The sequence below is a fragment of the Ammospiza caudacuta genome, chromosome 1 (genome assembly GCF_027887145.1).
Source record: "Ammospiza caudacuta isolate bAmmCau1 chromosome 1, bAmmCau1.pri, whole genome shotgun sequence".
Classification (NCBI taxonomy): domain Eukaryota; kingdom Metazoa; phylum Chordata; class Aves; order Passeriformes; family Passerellidae; genus Ammospiza; species Ammospiza caudacuta.
Window position 1 is genome coordinate 6,826,000 of NC_080593.1, and position 17,514 is coordinate 6,843,513.

General features: G+C 48.1%; 2 protein-coding genes across 6 annotated transcripts in view; both read right to left on the reverse strand.

The window, feature by feature from the left end:
* RHEB (Ras homolog, mTORC1 binding) overlaps window positions 1–6,841 on the reverse strand; it is a 39,073-nt gene extending 32,232 nt beyond the window's left edge. Inside the window, exon 1 of the mRNA XM_058801518.1 lies at window positions 6,637–6,841. Within this exon, the coding sequence (XP_058657501.1) occupies window positions 6,637–6,688 (52 nt within the window). The 5' untranslated portion in view covers window positions 6,689–6,841. The remainder of the gene's footprint in view (window positions 1–6,636) is intronic.
* A 7,636-nt stretch (window positions 6,842–14,477) lies between these two features.
* The window catches only part of PRKAG2 (protein kinase AMP-activated non-catalytic subunit gamma 2), a 220,269-nt gene continuing 217,232 nt past the window's right edge, over window positions 14,478–17,514 (reverse strand). For all 5 annotated transcript variants that reach the window (XM_058820815.1, XM_058820878.1, XM_058821050.1 and 2 more), the window contains one exon: window positions 14,478–15,807. In XM_058820815.1, the coding sequence (XP_058676798.1) occupies window positions 15,776–15,807 (32 nt within the window). In that variant the 3' untranslated portion in view covers window positions 14,478–15,775. The remainder of the gene's footprint in view (window positions 15,808–17,514) is intronic.

Genomic DNA, 17,514 nt, shown 5'->3' on the forward strand with positions numbered 1-17,514 from the left:
TTAAACAAGAACCTTCAAGAATTTTATTTCCTCATGGCTCCGTAGCACACATCTCACCCCCTGCACAAGGCCATCTTTTTCCATCAAGAGAACAGGTCCAGTTCAGAGGTTCCACTGCTGAAAGCTGACCAAAAGGCATCCATGCCTGTCTCAGGTGGTGGAGCAAAACACTTACACATGTGGTTCCATAGCAAGTCTGACTGAAGGGAAATCTGCACTGCCACAAAGAGCCTACACCACCTTCCCCCAAAATCCTGTGCTCCTGACCCCACTCCCCCGTCAGGCTGCACTCGCTGAGCTGACCAGCTGAATGATACAAAAACTTTCCCTTCTTTTGCTTTACTTTTTAAATAAATCAATTCCCTGAACTGGTGGACAGCCTCCATCACACCCCTGGGTGGGAGTAGCAAGGTCCAACTTCCAGCCACAGTTTGGGGTTAACTCAACTTGGGCCAAGAGGTGCCCCACCCTACAGAATTAATTTGCATCTGCCTTCCTTATGTGGCAATTAAAAAAGAAAGTGGCTTGGATGTCTCTTGAGAAAAGCTGCACCTGAAGTCCTGTTTTGGCACTTTGTTCAAAAATTGCCTCAGTTTCCTTCCTTGTGACAAGTTCAATACAAGCAACTTTACCCCACACAAAACCCAATTCAGCATCCACCATACTTTGTATTTCTCCAAAAGGAAATGCAACCTGTAATGGTCCCTATTAATATGCTTTTAGTAAACTTAATCTGAAATCTTGTTAAAAGGTCTGCTAGGCAACATAAAACATGGATTTTGTCCACACTTCCCTTTTCCCCCATCCTACATACCCTCATTTACAGGAGAGCTGCCCTCAATGGGCAGGAACCACAGGGTAATGCCAATATCCTGACCAAGACTGGAAGAGAGAAATTTTAAGGAACAACCATCCCCAAACACAGGAGGCAGATTTTGTTTTTTACACTATCAAATTCACAACAAATCTTCCATTCACTTCAAATACAAACCTTGGAAAACCAAAGGAAACCTCTCAAATCCTTAAGGAGACCAATTCACGACTGGCAAGGACCACTTTGTGTTTTTACACACCACACTCCCTGTCTGCAGCTTCTGATTTAGGAGAATTTGAGATGACACCAACCAATTGACTCATGCAGCACTCACAGAGCCCGAGTGCATTATGAACATCCCACAGAGAAGCTGTTTCGATTTTGGATGGAATACACAATGAAGTTGAGCAGTTTTTAAAGCACGCCCTTGGATGTCACCTTCAGGAGAGCTACAGGAAATTCATCAGAATGGCATTTATCACTTTTTAGCCTGCTCTGCTAATCCCGGCTGCGTGGTCACACAGCCTGTACTGCAGAGGGGGCAGCCTCAGCCAGAGCCTACACTCCAGGCACTGGAGTACATCTAAATGAAGAGCTCCAACTTTATAGAGCTTATAAATTACAGGAGCTACATTTCATTTGGCTTTTCCTGTCGATGTTAACTTCAAGTTGTGTAATCAAACACCAAAACGCCCCCGTACATACAAGCAAAGCGTGCAAGTGTTACCATTGACAGATCAGAGCAGGCAATGTAAGAGTTAATCCTCGAGCAGTGTCCTCAAATAACCCCACGGTGGCTCGATATTACAGCTGAACACGCAGCCTCTAGTGCTTCCAGCTACTGCTACCAAACGCTCCGTAGCAACTTTCCCTGCTGCAGCCACTATGGCAGCACTAACACGGAAATGCAATTAAAGCTGGCATTTCCAGCCTCAGCCCGTCCCCTGGGAGCTGCAGCCTTGCCTCCTGCAGCACTGCCGCACCCTGGCACCGCCAACCGCGGCCCCGGCCCCGCCAACCGCGGCCCTGGCACCGCCAACTGCAGCACCGCCAACCGCGGCCCCGGCCCCGCCAACCGCAGCACCGCCAACTGCGGCCCCGGCACCGCCAACTGCAGCACCGCCAACCGAGGCCCTGGCACCGCCAACCGCGGCCCCGGCCCCGCCAACTGCAGCACCGCCAACCGCGGCCCCGGCACCGCCAACCGCGGCCCTGGCACCGCCAACTGCAGCACCGCCAACCGAGGCCCTGGCACCGCCAACCGAGGCCCCGGCGAGGGAAGGGCCCTGGAGTCATCCTGGCACTTTACAGGGGACAGCAAAATGTAACCTTACACATCAGCTGGCTCCCGAACCGCTCAATTTCCCCGCTCAATCTCAGGCTTGCCCGTGTTGCGGCCACAGCCGGTTGTGTAAACCAAATTACAGCACACGACAGCGGTAATTTCTCCGTTCCTCCTCTGTTGACATTTACACGGGCAATTTATCGCCTGCTAAAATTACCACTTCCCATCCAATCCCAGAGGGATCCCTGCTCGGGGCGGAACGCTGCTGTGAAAGCAGATGCCATCTTTCAGGCACCACAGCAAAGCCCCAGCTCCATTTTACCCTGCTAACCTCCTAATACTCACACAACTCCTCTTTTCAAACCACCTTTTGCCATAACAATTATTTTTACTATTTACAGGTCCATATTGAAGTTACTGCTTTTTCTGCCTTCCTGCTTTCCAAGCAAACTGGAGAGGGCAGAGGCATTTTTTTAGCTGAATACAATCACCTGGAAGCCTTTCCATACAAATCTAATCCTGACAGATGATTTTGTTCCATCACATTTTTTTTTTTTGGTACCTGCATGCCGCAGTCAGACCATGACTCCTTCTGCCTGCAGCATGGTCTGCTCTATACCTACTCACACAAAAGAAGTTGATTTATTTATCCAGGGAAGAAAATAGGTAAGTTCCCTATTATTACCTGGATTTTCCCCTCAGAGCCATAAACTGCCCAGGACAGCATTTTCAGATGACCAGTCCAAACATGTAAAATTCAGAAAGAGAATTCCTGTTTCTGCAAGTACATCTGTAAAACCAGCAGCACAACTTACCCAAACAGCACAAAAGAAATCAGGCTGAGATAAAGACCTACAACTGAAGCAGCTGATCCAAACAATACCTTCCTGCTTATCTTAAATCCATCCATTCAATAGAACACAGAGCATCCCAGTAATAAGGTGTTTTACAAGATGATCTAAGAAACTTCTTCTTTCCTACAGGCATTTGTGGTCTGAATTTGCACATCTGTTCTATAAACAGAAAGAGAATGAAACTAAACACAAAGCATTTTTGGCAACTCTACCCTGCTTCTTAGAGAGGCTGTTACTCTAAAAAGATTCAGAAAATCTTAGTCCTGCTTGATTTATTTCCAAGCAAATCCATTATTTCCAATTATATGTGGGATATTAAGTTATGAACAAAACACAAATACGAAAATTCTTTTTAGTGAAGGCAGTAACTTTATAAAATTTTATGCTTCATCATGCACAAGATAGATTTCTTCCAGAATCAAATCTCAAATAGCTGATCCACTCTGCTCACTTCCCAACTAACAGTAATGGAAGTCAAGTTCCTCTGCTGTGAAACTCAGACCCTGGGATGAAATCCATCTGATTTCTACTCAGAACCTTGCTGAGACAAGCACAATTACATAATGGAATTGAACTTTCTTAGACCAATTTAAGCCTGAGCAAAACCCAACAGAGACATTCTTGTGTGATTTTGTCTCACGTCATGCCACGACCTGCATGCTGTATCCACAGATAATCAGTCTTCCTCACCAAAAAACACCCTGGCAAATACTCTGTCTGCATCTCAGAAAGTATGACTGCCTGGGAATTCACGAGGCTTCCACTGTGATCTCTCCCATCAGCAAAGAATAAAAGTTCCACATATGAAAGGCTTGATGGCGGTGTTGAAAGATAGAGGGAGTGTATTCAAACAAGCAGACTCCTGAATTTTCTATTCTCAGAACTATTATACCAGAATACCACTCCCAAGCTCCAGTTTACCTGACAACAGCACCAGGATAAGATTAAATTTTAATGTAATGAAACAAACAAGGCCTTAGCAGGAATCCAGTACAATTTTCAGCCCCTGTTTCACAAATCCCCAGGGAGGGCGTGCCCACCCTTCACCGCACACACTTGTAACCTGAGAGACCCACGGGGTTGTTCCATCAACAGCTGTGGGGAAAAGCTCCCTGCTTGACAAACATCATCATCAAAACCTGGTTATTTCAGCACCTAACTGAGAGACACTTGGGAAAAACAGCTCCTCATTTTATGACAGCTTCATTTCAAACACTGCAGTTCCAGGGGGAGCACCCAACTTCCCAGAGCAGGCCCCCTAAGCATTTAGGGCTAGCCTATAAAACTGCAAGCATTTTACAACTCACCAAAGTTAACCTCCCTAATTCCAGAGGCAAGATTAATGTTAATGGCAAAACAATGTTGTTCCCGAATTACAAAAGGAAATGTAGAAAGCATTTCCTTCAGATTCTGGAATTATTCCCCACTTTAATGAGCATTACCTCTATACAATGCAGCATTTCCTCCAAAAGAAACGTACTTCCTTTTCTGCCACCCAAACACTTGTCCTAAAATGAGATTATATCCTTTCTTACCCAGGGTCCAAGTGATATTCTTGCCATCATAATACAAAGCAAGACTTAATCAAAAGTTTCCCTGAAGCCAAACTCAGCCCCCATCCTACCACACTTTAGGAGGCACATTTGGGGAAGCAGAGGACAATCTAAATCTCACAGGTTAACCTTCCTGCTTCTCTAACAGCTTCACAAGATGGAAGGAGAACCTCAATGGCCCGTTTCTACTGCTTGAACCTTTACCTAAGTATTTGCCAAGAAACTTAATGAAAACGAAAGCAAATTCCAGATTTTCCCCTTCCTCTTAATTCTATGTTCCTACAACTTGTAGCTCTCCTAATAAAATTGGTCTTGTCCTATCCAGCCCAATTCAACACTAATCCCAGAAAACTTTAACTAAAGTTCAGCAGTAGGTCTTAACAGTTAGGTAACATTTTGGCCATCCTTTCCACGAGCACTACTGCTCACATCACCAACCAAATAGCAACATTACACTACTTCTCTATTTCTCCTCAACTGGTTCTACACCCCACTAATATCTGATTTTCTGACTGCTGCTTGTCAGCGTCAACAGATGAAGGACCAAAGCTCAACAGTACACTCAGTCCCCACCACAGACTTCCTAAGAACAGAATTTCAAGCATTTCCCCTTCCCACTTACACTGCCCATTGCGTTGCTCCCACCAGTGCTCAAAGAAGAAAGAAAACATAACAACAAGACAATGAACAGACTTCAACAAGTGATGTCATACAGACCGTGTAAACTGTTCAATCTACTACTCACTGTTCTGTTTAAGGGCTGGACAAATTCATCAAACAAATTCAAACATCAAGCTGCATGGCTGCAGCTATGCGGAAAAAAAAAGCTCTCCTTATTTAGCCTTTTTTATATTTAAAAATGCTTTTTTAAAGGGTTCTTTATGATGTGCGCCATGGAAAACAAATCATGCTTTCAATGTAAAATCCCCATTTATATCAGAGTAGTATCACTCTGTAGCATCTTTTTTTCCCCAACCACACATTATCTTCCACATTGATCTATGCTTTTAAGTTTGATCGATTAGCACCGCCTGTACTACAGCTTGCTCCCCTCTGCTTCAAGAACCCGAACGCTGAAACATCCGAAACCGTTCTCCAGCAAACGCAGGACAGAGGATCACACTTTTATACGGAACAAAACCCTCTATCAGCTGCTATGGACTCGTGCTGGACGCTTCCAGGCAGTTCGTCCCAGCGGCGGGGCCCGCTCTGGGCTGCCCCGGCGGCGCCGTGCCGGGCACAGCCCGGAGCCGAGGCGGCCCCCCGGGAACAGCGGCTGCGCTGCTGCTGCCGCCTCACGAACACCTCCATGGGGGCAGGAACGGGCCAGGCACGGGCAACACACCCGCCCGGCCTCCCCAGGGTTCAAACTGGCTCAAATCACAGAACCACCGAGGCTGCAAAAGTGCTCTGGAGTAGGGACCCAACATCACCGTGTCACCCGCGGCACTGAGTGCCACGTCCAGTCTTTGCTTACACAGCTCCAGGGACGGTGACTCCACCATCCCCCTGGGCTGCCCGTTCCAGGGTCCGATCACTCTTTCTGAGAATAAATTTTTCCTGGTGACCAACCCAACCCTCCCCCGGCGCAGCTGAAGACCATGTCCTCATGTGCTACCCGCTGGTTGCCCGGGAGCAGAGCCCGACTCGCACCTGGCGGCAGCTCCTGTCAGGGACTTGTGCAGAGCGATGAGGCCTCCCCTGAGCCTCCTGTTCCCCGGGCCGAGCTCCTCACAGAACACGCGCTCCAGACCCGTCCCCAGCTCCGCTGCCCTTCTCCGGGCTCGCTCCATACGGAGCCTGCATGGAGCTGGACTCCAGCGCAGCCAAGCCGGCGGGGAGGGACCCTCTCCGCAGCTGCCCCGATCCCGTTTATCCGGGCTGCGTTCGGCGAGTGCGGGGGGCGAAACTTCCTATTAAGGGCACGGCGGCCGCGGGCCCGCAGCTCTGCGGCGCCGCCATGGCGGGGCCTCCCTCGCTCCCTCCCTCGGGCCGCGGCTGCGCGCTCGGGGCGGCGGGAAGCGCCGCTGCCTCCGCTGCACCTGCCGCCGCCGCCGCGGGGGAGGGCGATGCGGCGGCACCCGGGGCACCCCGCCCGCACCCCCGCCGCGAAACCCGCGCCGCGCTCACCCACGCTCCGGTAGCCCAGGATCGCGATCTTGCGGGACTTGGACGGCGGCATCTTCTCCCCCGCCCGGCCCCGAACCACATCAAGGGCGTCGGCGGTGGCGGCTGCGGCGGAGGGCGGCGGCGGGCGGCTGTGGGGGCGCGGGGCGCGGCGCCAGCGACATGCGGGGGGCGCGGGGGGAGCGGCGGCGGCCGGAGCGCGCTCGGGACGCGCGGCGCTGGCAGCGGCGGGGCCGCACCACGTGACCGCCGCCGCCGCGCGCCGGCCCCGCGTACGCACCTGCGCGTCACAGGAAAAAACTCCCTGCGTCACCCCCGCCTGGCGCGCGCGTCGCCCCCACCCGCCGCACGCCCATTGGCCGGCGGGGCGGCGGCGGCGGGCGGGGATTGGCCGGGGAGCGGCAACGGCCGCGTTCGAAGGGGAGGGGGCGGGGCCGGGGCCGGGCGGGCAAGGGCGAGCGGGGACGAGGTGGGGGGGGGAGAAAGGGAGGGGGGAAAGGCGCGCGCCAAGGGCCCGCGCGCGTGCGCGCGCAGCGTGCGGCGGTTGGTGCGTCCCGCGCGCGCGGCCCCGCCCCGGCCCCGAGCTCCGTCACCTTGGTCAGCGCGATCCCTGTCCCTGTCCCTGATCCCTGTCCTGCTCCCTATCCCCGCCCCGGCCCCGAGCCCTGTCCCTGATCCCTGTCCTGCTCCCTATCCCCGTCCCGGCCCCGAGCCCGAGCTCCGTCACCTTCATCAACCCGATCCCTGTCCCTGTCCTGCTCCCTATCCCTGCCCCGAGCCCGAGCTCCGTCACCTTGGTCAGCGCGATCCCTGTCCCTGTCCCTTATCCCTGTCCTGCTCCCTATCCCCGCCCCGGCCCCGAGCTCCGTCACCTTGGTCAGCCCGATCCCTGTCCCTGATCCCTGTCCTGCTCCCTATCCCCGCCCCGCCCCGGCCCCGAGCTCCGTCACCTTCATCAGCCCGATCCCCGTCCCTATGCCCGTCCCAGTCCTGCCCGCAGCCCCTTTCCCGATCTCCGTCACCTTCGTCATCCCGATCCCCGTCCCTTATCCGTGTCCTGGTCTCTATGCCCGTCCCAGTCCCGGCCCCGGCCCTTCCCCGATCTCCATCACCTTAGTTATCCCAGTCCTCGTCCCTATCCCTGTCCCTATCCTGATCTCTATCCCCGTCCCAGTCCTGTCCCCGGCCCCAGCCCAATTTCGTCCCTGTCTCCATTCCTGTCCCCGTCTCCTTCCTCCTCCCTTCCCCATCCCCATCTCAGCCCCCATCCCCGTGCCCATCCCTGTTCCTATCCCCATCCCTTCCTATCCATGTCTCTATCCCTGTCCCCGTTCCTCTCCCCATCCCTATCCCTGTCCCCATCTCCTTCCTCATCCCTTCCCCATCGCATTCCCCATCCCCGTTCCCATTCCAGGGTCTCCTCCCCGGGCAGGGGGATTTATCGCTGCCCCTCTCCTGTCCCGCAGGCTCCCGGCTCCGGTGCCGGGAGGGGCCGTTCGGCTGGGCTGCTGTTTGAATAAATAAATAAACAAACAAATAAATAAATAGATAGAATTTATCTCCGAGCGTTCCCCGTGCACGCTGATTGATGGAGAAACGTCGGGTCCCGGCGTCGATAAAGTGCTGGGAATTGCATGGAAGGGAAGGCGGGGTTTGGGAGCCTGGGAATGGTGAACAGCGAGATCCAAGCGCTGGAGAGTTCTCAGCTGTGGAAAGAGAGCTGCGGGTTCTGGTGGTGACTGCAGCACTTGATGGATGCAGAATTTAAGGGAGAAAGACACTAAGACAGGAAAGTCGTATTTCCCCCCTCTACTACAGATTTTGAACACTTTGGGTTAGTATCTACCCTTTACACATTTACTTGAAAAATGAATGTTAGAATTATTTTTTTTAAGTGCATCTTGTCATTTTGGGGAACATTGACCTAACATGCAATTATGCCGGGACACAACAAACCAACCTAACAGCTGGGTGATGTTAAGGGACATAGATTGGCTGCTCCCTGATCTCACCCATCCCCTCCCACATATTCATCCAACCTGGGGAGAGAGCTGGGAACTAAAGCAAAAGAAAGCCATTTATACACAAAAGTGATTCACTCCTGGAGGAGCAGACAGGCTTTTAGGAGACACCTGCATTTTTTGGGATAGTCTAATTATACCTTTAGTCTTCTGGATTATGGAGTTTTACAGGATAAGTGCTGGTAACCTGTTAAACAGCAGGAGTATCAGCTTTCAGTGAATAGGTACATGATGGAGGGATAGTTATTTCCTGAGGAAACAGGGGGTTTTGTACTTTCTCAGTGATGGCTGTGGTGATACAACTCTGCATGCTCATTCCCTGTGTCCAGCCTTCTTTTCCACTCCCTACAGCAGATTCCCACCTCATCACAGCCCTGAGGATGGGATTGGTGGGATCTGGGGAGCCTGCAAAAAAGCAGCAGCCTGGAAATCCAGTGTTTGTGAGCAGGGATCCTGCTCAAAGCTCCCCAGGAGGTGCAGAGGGACAGCCCTGCCTGATGTGCAGCACCAGACTCCTCCTTGTTCATGTTTGTGACAGACACAATTGTCCATGAAGCACATGAGGACTGCAGTAGCCATGATCCTGAAGGGCCAACCCTTGGAGCTGTGCCATCATCTTTACATTCACTCCCTCTGGAACCATGCTATGGTCCAAAATTTTGGCTTTTTACTGAGCGAGAGGACTGAGATAAGAAATACCTTCCAATGCCATACATGGATTTGGAAAAATAGCTGAAGTTTGTAGTAGTGATGCTTTCAGTTTCTATCTCCTTACAGTTCTTATTACTTGCCTGTCATATTCCAGCACTGGGCTTTTCACTCTGTTAAAACTTAAATTGTATTTTCAGGATATATGTCCATACTCCTCCACATGGTCAGAGTGGGGAGCATCAGCTTTTTTTTTCATTTGTGGGAGTTTCTGGTTTTGTTCCTTCCACTTCTTTTGATTAGGTCTTTTCCCTTACTCTCTTATCCCATTCTCCCTTTGGAGCAGTGTCTATTTATTTATCTGGTTTCTGTTCCCTTGCCCCTGGCTCACTCTGTACTTGTTTAGGGGAGTTCACCACTGCAGGGTTTCTGTTCTTCCCTCTTTTTTTGCTTTATTGGCCCAAATTGCAATGGAATTGTCTCACCTTAGGATGCTTGTCAGCAGCAACACAGAACTCATCCATCCTGGGCATGGATTTATTTTGAAGAAAAACCTTTAACTTCCTTTTCTTCCACTGCTCCTTTGGAGGGAGTTGCCTAATAATCCTGATCCTGTAAGTGCTTCATTTTGTCTTGGCTGGGGCACTGGGAATACAGGGAATTCCAGAGCTTTTAGGGAAGTTTGTTGCTTTTCCATGCTCTAGGGCTGGGTGGCACTGCTGATGGCCTTTGGCAGCACTCTGGGGTGCTGCTACTCAAGAGGCAGCAGCTTAAGCAGAGCTGAGGATCTGGACTGTGGCAAGGTGTTCCTGCATTTCTCCTGTTCAGGTGAAATCTCAACACTTCTGGAGTGCTGTGAGCAGGGGGACAGCACATCTGTGGCTGTGAATGTCCAATCCAGGCACTGTGCATTATCTGAACTCCTGTTGTTTATACATTTAGGGCTGAACAGCCCCACACACCAAGGAGCCCTTTGCTGAAATCCTCTCTCCCTGTAGCAACCCAGGTGTGATGCTCAGGTTGTGTTTTCCCAGGGCAGCATTCCACAGCATCACTGCATGAGGAATTGGGGCTGTGCCTGTGCATTCCCTCCTCCTGCTGCAGCCTCCTCACCGCTGCAGTGTTTGCAAACTGAGCTCCCAAGGAGTTCAGAGGGCTGTGGGACAAGTGACACCCCCTGTGTGCCTCTGCCCTGACTGTGCTCCAGGCCTACCCCCATCTCCCTCTGCCAGGCTCTCCCTCAAATCAAGCACAGCCTTGGGATCAGTTCAGATGATAAATGACATTAATGACAAATAAGATAACGTGTCACAGACACATTTTATGAAAAATCCTTTCCTTGGGATTTTTTCTCCTGAGAAGCTGAGAGACCTCAGGAACAAAATGCAAACATTGATTATCTGCTGCTGTGGAATGCAACAGGGGCATCTGTGATTGGTCTCATGTGGTTGTTTCTAATTAATGGCCAATCACAGTCAGCTGGCTCGGACTCTCTGAGACACAAACCTTTGTTATTCATTCCTTCTTTTTCTATTCTTAGCTTAGCTAGCCTACTGATGAAATCCTTTCTTCTATTCTTTTAGTATAGTTTTACTATAACATATATCATAAAATAATAAATCAGGCCTTCTGAAACATGGAGTCAGTTCCTCATCTTTTCCCTCTTCCTTGGACCCCTGTGAACACCATCACAAACACGCTCAAAGAATGCAACACATCAGATGTGGCTCTGAAAGACAAGACACCAAGGGGGAAAACAGCAAGGCAGGGCTGGGGTGAGTGTCTGTGGGGAGATCAGGCTGGACAAACAGTGCATGGCTATTACAGAGACTTGTTGAAGGTCTCTATGGTGAGAGAAGGACGTGAATCTTGTTTCTTGATCAGAAGGCTGGATTTATTGATATATGATATATAATACATTATGACTATACTAAATAGAATAAAGAGAGAAGTAGAGAGAAGTTTGCAGATGCTGCTAGCTACGCTAAGAATAGAAAGAAAGAATTTATAACAAAGTTGTGTCTAGGGACTCTGTCCCCAGCTTGCTCCTGTGATTGGCCTTTAATTATAAACATAGAAACATGAGCCAATCAAGGTGCATCTCATTGTATTCTACAGCAGCTGATAACAATTGTTTACATTCTCTTTCTGGGGGCCCTCAGCTTCCCAGAAAACGCAGAAATCTGAAAGAAAGGATTTCTGTGAAAAAATGTCTGCGACACATGGCTCCCTTTTGCTGCCTGTACCTACTTTTTCTGATGGAGAAAGAATCACAACAGATTCCAGGTAGTAAAGGTAACTCAAGACCAAGTATTTTTACACTGATCCAGCCCATGCAAACGCACAGCCACCCCCTCCCAAGTGCAGAACAGCTCTGACTTGTACCTTCAGTTCCTGCAGCAGCAATTAGCAGCACAATTACCTGCCCTGTCCTTCAGCAAAGCAGGACCTTCCCAAGGAGTGTTTTGAAGTATGTCCAGTGTTTGCTCTGGGCGTGCTTCCACAGGCACAGCACAGCCCTTGCTGCTGCAGAGGTTACAAAGTACATCCAGCTCAGCCTTGCTCTTGTTTCTGCTCCCTCCTGCCTCCTCACAGGGATTGCAGCTTGCAAGATTCACACAGAAACGCTGGAAAAATGTTGGTAGAAGCAAATTAAGGGATTAATCCAGTCCAGAGGGGTACTGACACCAGGGGTGGGTGCCCTGCAGGTGCTGGTGTGCAGTGGCAGGGACACAAGTCCCACAGGGCTGTTTCTGAAGGAATCAGTTTGATGTGTGAGTACAGGTCACCTCCTGCCCATTCACTTCAGCAGGAACAGGTCTGACTGCAACCACCAGAAAAACAAATGAGTACCAAGAAAGTGACTTTCAAAACCACATTTAAATGAAGTCCTGAAGAGTAAAGAGCAGTGTCTGCAGAACATTCCTTTTGCATAAATGCATTATGTGGCTACAAGGGCAGCATTAAATTTTCCGGAATGGCATTTTCCTCTGGAAATTACCCTTAATAAGTGTTCAATATGGGTGAAAGTTCACAGAAACTTTAGAAGTAAACTGGTTACTCCTAAAGCTGCCTGGAGAGCTCAGTGGGAGCAGCTACAGGGCCTACTGTGAGACAGGATTAAGCACGTGTGGTTTCACTTCTACTTGGACCCAAACTGAAAAGCTCCAACTCACCCTGTGCTCCCTCCAAAAATGGCCAGAAGGGTTCTCCATGTCTTGGAACTGCTTCAGTCAGATTCCTCCTGTCTGCCATGAGCACAAGAGCTCAGGCCTTGGAAATCAAGGCTTGTTCTTTCTGTTTTACTCCAACATTCATTCCCAGCACCACAGTATCCCTCAACAAAAGATGAATAGGCCTCAGATACACAACAAGTGATTTCACTTCCTAGCAAATAGTAAATATCAGCTGATCTCAGACCCTCTACCTAAAGGATTCCAGAAATAAAACACGAAAATGTTTTTCATCAATGTCAGCAAAGGGGGATTTTTCCTCAGTTCAGAGCATCTCTGAAAAATACTGAGGGCTGAAGTCTACTAAGAAACATTTTCTTACACCTAAGCAGTTAAAAATATCCAGAGTAGGTAAAAACCCTTCCAAGACAAGCCCTTCAGAATAATTATCTTTCACAGACATCTTGCTGTGCAAGGAAATGCACAGGAAAGCAGAGGCATCAATCAGAAGTTATTACAGTCCTGCTGGTTAAAATAGAACCCATTTCTGCACCTGCACTGCTGAACAGGCTTTCAGGAGTCACAGGGGACATTTACTGACCCCTCCATCTGCAGCATGGTCCTGGCTGTGAAAGAAAAGGAGCTTCTGGAGCTGTTGCTGTGGCCTCAGATCTGTAAGCACTGCTTGCTGCCAGTCCAGAGGGGAGAATGCACAAGAACTGGAGTCTAATGACATTTTATTAATTCTTTTTCATGGCTGAGACCTCTAATGAGCCACATGAAGGGCCCTAGAGCGCAGCTTTAGTTACACTATGCCTTTAATCTGGAACATGCTGCAGTGCTGCTGAGTCACCCCTCCTCTCCCCACCCTCATTTACTTACTCCTGTCCCTCCCTTATGCTGGAACAAGCATTTTTCTAGCTCTGTAGAAAACTGATCTGTATTAAAAACGACAAGATTTCTTTAGTTTTGTTTACAAGTGCCAGCACAAGCAGAGTGTGTTTTGGTGGCACTGCTGTTCATTGGTGCTGGTGGGGTCACATCGTGGTCCTGCCACTCACAAATGCACACTTCAGAGCTGAATTCCAGAAAGAAAGGGTGGAAATTCTCTAAACACAGTTTTGTGCTACTGAGGAGGATTTTCTCCCTATTTTTGCTAGTCCTGTGTCCACAACATGTGAACAGCAGTTGTAATAATGTGAAAATGGGAAGCTTGAATGTGGTTATGTGAAAACTGCAAATTCATTCTGGCTTTCTGCACCCTGCAGCACGCAGGCAGGCCCACAGCATCTGCATGAACAGGGACAGAATTTGTGCTATAAAACAGATATTAAAAAATTACCAGTGGTTGAACCCTTATCTCTAAAAATACCTTGGCCAGAGGGCTGAAGGATGCACCCGTGCAGACGAGTGATAGGGAGATGCCAGGATGCTTTTGGGCACCTCCCTGCCACCCCATCTCCCAGAGGAGGCTGCAGTGCCTGGGCTGGAGCAAACTTTGCTTTCCAAAGCTTCATCCATGTGGTTTCTGGGGCATTTGCAAGTAGCACTACTGCCCACTTCATCAGTTTCCTACCAGATTCTCTATGAGGAATGAGAGCCACTGTTTGTAGTTTGAATCACTCTCCCACATGAGGACAATCAGAGCTGGGCTGGTGGCAGCTCTGATGGCAGCAACCAGCACCAGGTTGTTGCTCTCGGGACAAAGCAGCTGCTCCAGTTCAGTATCACCTGGAATTGCAGGGAACAGAGTCAATATTTACCCAGTCAGGAAAGGTGCTGACAGTGTTTTTCACAAGGTAAGAAAGTGGAAGAAAGTCTAAGTGAACAGTTTCCATCATGTACTAAGGGAATATTTTTAGTCATGAAAGATACCTGTAAGAAGGAAGTTTTCACACATTTAGTTCAGAATTTAAATTCTTGTAGAAAGGAGAAAAGTTCTGAAGAAAGTTTTTCCTTACTATTATATTTTATTAGGAAACTGTTCACCTTTTACCTCCATATTTATAAATGAAAAAATATTGTATCCCATTCCTGCATTATTCCAGTGCAGTATTCAGGCTGGAAACACAGTACAGAAGTCCTACTTCCAGTATTCCATCAGCATGAGCCACCTTTAAATTCAGAGGAAAATAAGAATGCTCCTGGTTTGCACTAATCCCAATGCATGTACATTCATACCTGTGAAAGAACATGGCACGAACTGCTAAAACCAAACTGATGTTGTAGGGTTTAATTTCTTCCATCTACAAGAATCTACAATTATAAAAGTCTCATCTTCAAACTTTACAGTACATTTACATTAGCAAATACCCCACAGCTTCCCTCACTCCTCCGCTTCTGTACAAATCATATACAATAAAAAGTTTTGGGTTTTCGTTGTACAAACATCATTTTACACTTTAATACAGGTGAAAACATTGTCCTCTGGCACCTCATTTCCTCCATGGTGCCTGTGTATGACAGGACAGAGCACTTTCAATCCATGCTTCCGAAATCTTCAGCTCAAGTAACAGACTGGTGAACAGGGCACAGCTTCTGCAACTCCAAAGTTGTAAATAATGAGAAAAATCTCCCACTTGTTTGTATAACAATCAACAGTTTATTAATGGATATGGTGAAATTTTAGCTATCCACCAAAGATGTGTAAAAAATTGTCATGAAAGTAAAAATAAATAAAGCTGTTTTTAAATCAGTCTTGTTTTACATTTCAGTTCAGAATGCAACATTGAACACAAAACTGTCATTGAAGTTTTAAAGAAGTCTACCGATACCCAAATTACAGCTTTTATGACAAATCTAATGAGAACTGAAACTGATTTGGTTTTAGGTTTAAAGACTTTCACATTCAAATACAGTGTCTTGTTTAGCACAACACTTCCTTTGACAGTGATGGGCGACAGTGATGACATATTGCTGTATTTTGACATAAGGCACTATGATATGAATATGCCATACACTTGCCTTATGCCACATATATCCATTGCTGACCAGTGACTTCTGTCAAATACAAAATGAAAAAGTTTCAGAATACAGTGCATTTTAATGAAGGACATCATGTGAAGTCTTCCAGCAAATGTTTTGAAGACATTTTGAAATATGAGCCTACATTTTAACATAAGCTTTTGTCATGCTGCTTTTTTTGCGACACCACTGGGGGGAAGAGACTCATCATCCATCACTAAGTCCCAAAACACATTCTCAGCCATCCTGCTCTGTTCCACAGCAGTCACTGCTCTTGAGACAAACGACCCAGAAACTCTGTTCAAGTTCTCCTACAAATGTTTACATTCACAGCAGTCATTCGCTCTCGCTCTCCTTTTGTTTGGCACCTGGAACAGAAGAGGAAAGCAGCTGTCACTGCCTTGGCCACACAGCTGGAGCAGCTTATTCCAACTGCTGCAGCTTCCCCTGATCACATCACCAAAATCACACTCCTAAACACAACATTTTTAGAGAATAAACTGCAGGATTGCTCAATGCCAAGAGGCTCGAGACCATCACTGCTTTAATTTCACTGCTAAGTTGAAGAAACCCTTCTGGGAAGTTACTCCAAATGCCTTTGAAGATTCTCCCCAGCACATAAAAAAAATTTGTTTAAAAACTTCCAACTAAAAACCCACAGCCCAAACCTGTCCCTCAGCTTAGAGCCAAGCCTAATCATCCTAAGAGCCCCCAGAAAATGAGTCCTGCTCAAGCACAAACGATGGAAGGACTTAGTTTAACTACACTTTGTTGATGGAGCCATTTTTCCTGGCTCAGAGGCAGATTTTGCTTACAGCAGGGATCTGGGAGACCTGTCCAGCAGGACTGTGCAGCATCTCACCTCTTCTCCAGATACTCAAACATGCTGGGCAATGACTGAAGCCTGTGGTGAGCTTGGATTCAGCATCCAACTCTATAGAGTAATAATCTCTTGCCAGAAACCTGGAGTTGCTACTTGTAATGTATTATCAAACACTGAAAGATTCATTGAATGTTTTCACATCACAACTGTTAATTTTTTCCCAAACACAGGCTGGTTTTAATTCCTGCCAGTCAATAAATTTTCCTTTCCATCTGTAAGGAGAACTGGACAAGTGATTTATCTGGTGTTGTCAGGAGCAAAGTCACACTTCATACTCTACAAATCAGATTTACATGGCAGACATCCTCCCTGCATGAGACAAATTCTAGTCTAAAATTGGGCAGTTGCCTGTGGAAATGCAATCTGATGCTTAACTGCTCCCCAAAAAACCTTCCCTCACTTCCTCTCTTGCAGGGGTATAATCCTGCCCTCTGTGTTGCTCTAACCCCTGTACCAGACTGTTCTGTGGGCAGGCTCAGAGTGCCAGGCTCACTAAAATGCAGCTTTTCTGCTGGCTCAGTGAGTTACAGCAGCTCAGGGATCCCAGAGCATGCTGCTGCCCAGAGTGGGAGCAGGAACTGCCCTCTGCAATAATTCCAGAGCACTTTTAGCTCAGCTCAGAGTTCCAGGTATCCACGAGACACCAGTACAACAAAGCTCTTGGTTTGTCAGCACCCAAATTCATCTTTTCTGTCTGAACTTTGCACCATTAGCACTAAAATCTGCTCTGGATCCTTCTACCCTCCAGGCATGGATGAAACTCCCTCCTCTGCCAACACTGCCTGCTTGTCTTTACACCTCCCTCTTCTTTCCCCAGGCAAGGATTCCATCTGCCCCAGACCTCTGGGCTGGCTTCTCATCCCTGCTTTCATAGAGAGATGGGCTCCTTGCTCTGCTCTTGCTCTTCCAGGTCATTAAAAGGAACCAGATGTACTGACACAACCCCTCCAGCAGTGAGGCTGATTGCTGCTCTTCAGAACAGAAATATTTCTATTTAAATAAGGTATACATTACCTTTTTTTTAAAGTCTACAGAGGAAAAACCATTTTTATATAATTATGTTTTCTATCAGGGCAGGTAAGAGATTTCACAGATTTGAAGAGTTTTCGTTAAGCTCACATATTGGCTTTTTTGGATTTATTTGAAGTATGTATCTGCTCTATTTGTCTGATTTTTTTTTTTTTGAGGCAAA